The 3,884-nt window shown below is 53.4% G+C and overlaps 1 protein-coding gene across 2 annotated transcripts in view; it reads left to right on the plus strand.

Annotated features, from left to right (window-relative positions):
- Positions 1–2,852: 2,852 nt before the first annotated feature.
- The window catches only part of MS4A15 (membrane spanning 4-domains A15), a 6,508-nt gene continuing 5,476 nt past the window's right edge, over positions 2,853–3,884 (plus strand). For both annotated transcript variants that reach the window (XM_077748784.1, XM_077748785.1), the window contains exon 1: positions 2,853–3,077. In XM_077748784.1, the coding sequence (XP_077604910.1) occupies positions 2,853–3,077 (225 nt within the window). The remainder of the gene's footprint in view (positions 3,078–3,884) is intronic.

Consider the following 3,884-nt stretch of genomic DNA (forward strand, 5'->3'; position numbering starts at 1 on the left):
GTAGCAACAGGGCGACACAGGCAGGCTTTGGAGATGGGCTAACTTGGACTTGAATGCCGGCTTTGCCACTTAGGAACCATGTCTCCTGGAGCAACGCTTCTACTGCTCAGAGTCTGTAAAATAAACCTTCAGGAATCATCAAAGCATATTCTGAGGATAAGAAATACCATATATAAAGTGGCTGGAAAAGAGCAAGCCCTCAAAAAAAATATCTAGGGGCACCTAAGTGGCTCAGTTGTCTAAGCATCCGACTCGTGATTCCAGCTCGGATTATGATCTCACAGCTCATGAGATCGAGCTCCACGCTGGGCTCTGTGCTGACAGCATGGAGCCTGCCTGGGATTCTCTCTCTCCCTCTCTCTCTCCTCCCCTCCCACACATGCTCTCTCTCTTTCTCTCTCTCTCTCTCAAATAAATAAACATTAAAAAAAACTTTATAAAACAATATCTATTATAAGCTCTTGTTAGCCTGGTAGCCAGCAGCGTGAAGCAGGGTAGAGCTCCATCACTGCGAATTGGTCTAGAAAGTTCCAGAGACATTCACAATGGGATGGGATCATATCAACATAAGTTTGAAACTGGAACACGAAACGGACCCCCCGACGCACCCACAGCACTTCGCCAGTTTCTGAGCCTCACTGTAAACTCCGAGGCAGGTGCCCATTATCCTTGTTTTTATAGGCTCGTAGACTGGCTCAGTGCAGTTTCACATCTTGCCCAAAAGCACAACAAATAATCAACATCAACAATAGCTGAAGCAGTAGCTGAAATGTACTGAGCATTTCCCATGCCCGGCGTCACCCCGGAACAAGGCGGCAACCTGGAGCCCACGGACGAGACCCAGCCCCATTTGTCTTTGTAAATGTGGTCTGGGCGTGTGTGGCCTGTGTCCATGACTGTGGAAGGCTCGAAGTCGCCACAGAGGCTCGAGGGCCCCACAGAGCCCAGAATATTCACAGTCTGACTCTTTACAGACACTTGCCAGCCCCGTGCTTAGCAGTTTTCATATCTAGTAATAATCATTTCGGTGTGAGTTTCTAGAGAGTCCCAGGAGAGTGGGCGCTTCGTGGGGAAGTTGGAGCATAATCCGTGTGCGGCTCCGTCTGTGGCATCGCACGTTGTCACCCCTCCCAGGCTGCGGGGGACCGTGTTAGAAGCCCTTTCGAAATGACAGATGACTTCCGTCACCCCCTGAACGCCGGCAGACTCGTGGCCCCGCATCTGAGTCCGTGGCGATGCCTCCGGCCATGGAAAACTTTGTGTCACAGCCTGTGGGTCTTCGTCACTCTGTTTCCTTCACAGAAGGCTCAGCTCTCCCCACCGATGTGTCACAAATAAATGGCTCAGAGGTTTCCTAGAAGACACCCACGTTTTGAGCGTGGTCACCCCACCACAGGGAGGCTTGAGCCCTCGGCGGCGGAGAGCCTGACAGAGCCACAGAGGATTTGCTGCTTGGTCTGCAAGCTGGCTCTCCCCTGAGAAACAGGCATGAAAGCTCTCAGAGCACAGGAAAAAGGCACTGTGAAATAGTTTTAAAAATTAACCGTTCGGGGCATCTGGGTGGCTCAGTTGGTTAAGCATCTGACTCCTGATTTCAGTCCAGGTCATGATCTCACAGTTCGTGGGATCGAGCACTGCATCGGGCTCTGTGATGACAGCGTGGAGCCTGCTTGGGATTCTCTCTCCTCCCCTCTCTCTGCCCCTCCCCTGCACTCCCTTGCTCTCACTCTCTCTCTCAAAAATAAACAAACATTAAAAAAAATTTTAAGATAAAAAAATTAACTGTTTATCATGACTTGTTTATACCTACTATTTTTTAATGTTTATTTATTTTTGGAAGGGGGAGGGGGGTGGAACAGGGAGAGAGGGAGACAGAGGATCCCAAGAAAGCTCTGAGCTGTCAGCACAGAGCCCGACGCAGGGCCCAAACCCGCAAACCGTGAGACCATGACTTGAGCCGAAGTCAGAGCCTAACCGGCTGAGCCACCCAAGCACCCCCATACATAATATTTAAAAATAAAACATTTTATGCAAATAGCATTATAACGAATCACTCTAAAAGACAGCTTTAATCAAGTTCATGTGCATTATTTCATCTAATTCATGCCAAACCCTATGAGATTGGTCACAGCGGTGTTATTCCCAATTTATGGATAAGGAAACGGAGGCGGGGGGGGGCATCTTGTCCCACGTCTGAGGTAACAGGAGGAGCCAGGATTCAAACGCTGACCTCTATCTCCACAGCCTGCACTGAACCAACTAATGCCAATGAGAAGGCTGACATTTTAATTTCAGTGTGTGAGCTGGCAGATTTGTTGTCCACTCTTCTGTGTCCGAGTAAGCTCACCTTCTGACAGCTGGGCGCTTCTCCCCAAAGTGTCCGCTCAGGCCAGCAATTCTCAGCTACATTGTTTATACAAGCTCATGGGCCTGGGCTAAGGGACAGGAAATGGCAAGTGAGTTCCAAACCCTGGGTGGATCAGCCCTGCCTCACCCTAGCTGTGCATTCTTGGGCAAGTCACTTGCCCTCTCTGGAGAAAGGAGGTGGTTTAAGCACATGGTCCTCCTAAAGGTCCTTTCCCTGTAATGCAGCACAGACCGGGGGTTTCTGGGGTCAGAGACGGGAATTCACGTCTTGGCCCCGCCTCACCTAGAGGCCCTTGATCTAGGACATCCCTTCACTTCTTGGGGTGAGGCTTCGCCAGTGACAATCAGTGACTTGGGTGCCGTCCTCAGGGACTGCAGCGAGCGGGCACGTTGCTCCCACACCAAAAGGCTCTGTGCACATGTGTAACCACCATCATTGTAATCGTTCTCTCCCGAGCCCCCGTCTCGCAGGCCGTCGGAGCACCATGTCCGCAGCTCCCGCCAGCAATGGGGTGTTCGTCGTCATCCCGCCCAGCGGCGCCGGGGGCCTCCGCCCGCCTCCGGCCGTGCTGCCCCGCTCCATGTGCCAGCCTCCCGGGGTGATGCAGTTTGAGGAGCCGCCGCTGGGCGCGCAGACGCCAAGGGCCACCCAGCCGCCTGACCTGCGGCCGGTGGAGACATTCCTGACCGGAGAGCCCAAAGCTTTAGGGGTAAGGAGAGCCCCCCCTCCCCCACTCAGGGCCACCTGAGGCATGCCTGTGCGCACAGGTGCTGGGCAGGGAGGGAGCTCACGGACACCTCGGGAAGGGACAGGCAGTCCCTAAACACCTAGTGAGGACTTGAGGATTCAGCTGTGCACGAGACAGACGGACCTGCCCCCCACCCCGGAGCTCACGGAGAGCACCCCAGCAAACAAATGACTAAGATAACTCCAAATAGGGTAACGAGGTCAAAAATGACGGATGCGGGCGGGGCAACGCTAGGGACCGGGGACAAACAGGTCTCTGTGGGGACACGGCATGGAAGCTAAAACCTGGATGCTGAAGCCAAGGGAGCAGGAGGAGCAAGGGGAAGGGCTCATCGGGTGGGAGAACAGCAAGTGCAAAGGCCCTGAGGTGGGAATGAGTCCAGACGTCAGCAGGACACACAGCTGGAATAGATCAGTGACGGACACTCAAATGAGAGAGATGCTCAAGGAGAGATTCTCTGCAGGCTGCAGGGGGATGAGGAGGGAGCAGGTGAAGCATTCGGTGCAGGGAACGTAGTGCCACTGAAATGAGAACTAAGAAAACCAGGTAGCAACACTGAGAGATGCGGGAGATCCATGGGTCAGAGCCCAAAGCGGATGCAGATCCATGGAAACAGGCAGGGGGTCGGGGTGGGGGGTCCCGCAGACGTGGAAGCTGGCTTTCCTTCTTAAAACAGTCTTCGAAGGTTGCTGTAAGGATGTGTACTCGAAAGAGCAGAAGGGGAGTTTATTTCCAAGCATTTGGGGAAGGGGGGGGCGGGAGTGGGGG

This window comes from Crocuta crocuta, unplaced genomic scaffold (assembly GCF_008692635.1).
Source record: "Crocuta crocuta isolate KB4526 unplaced genomic scaffold, BGI_CrCroc_1.0 scaffold323, whole genome shotgun sequence".
In the NCBI taxonomy this organism is placed as follows: Eukaryota; Metazoa; Chordata; class Mammalia; order Carnivora; family Hyaenidae; genus Crocuta; species Crocuta crocuta.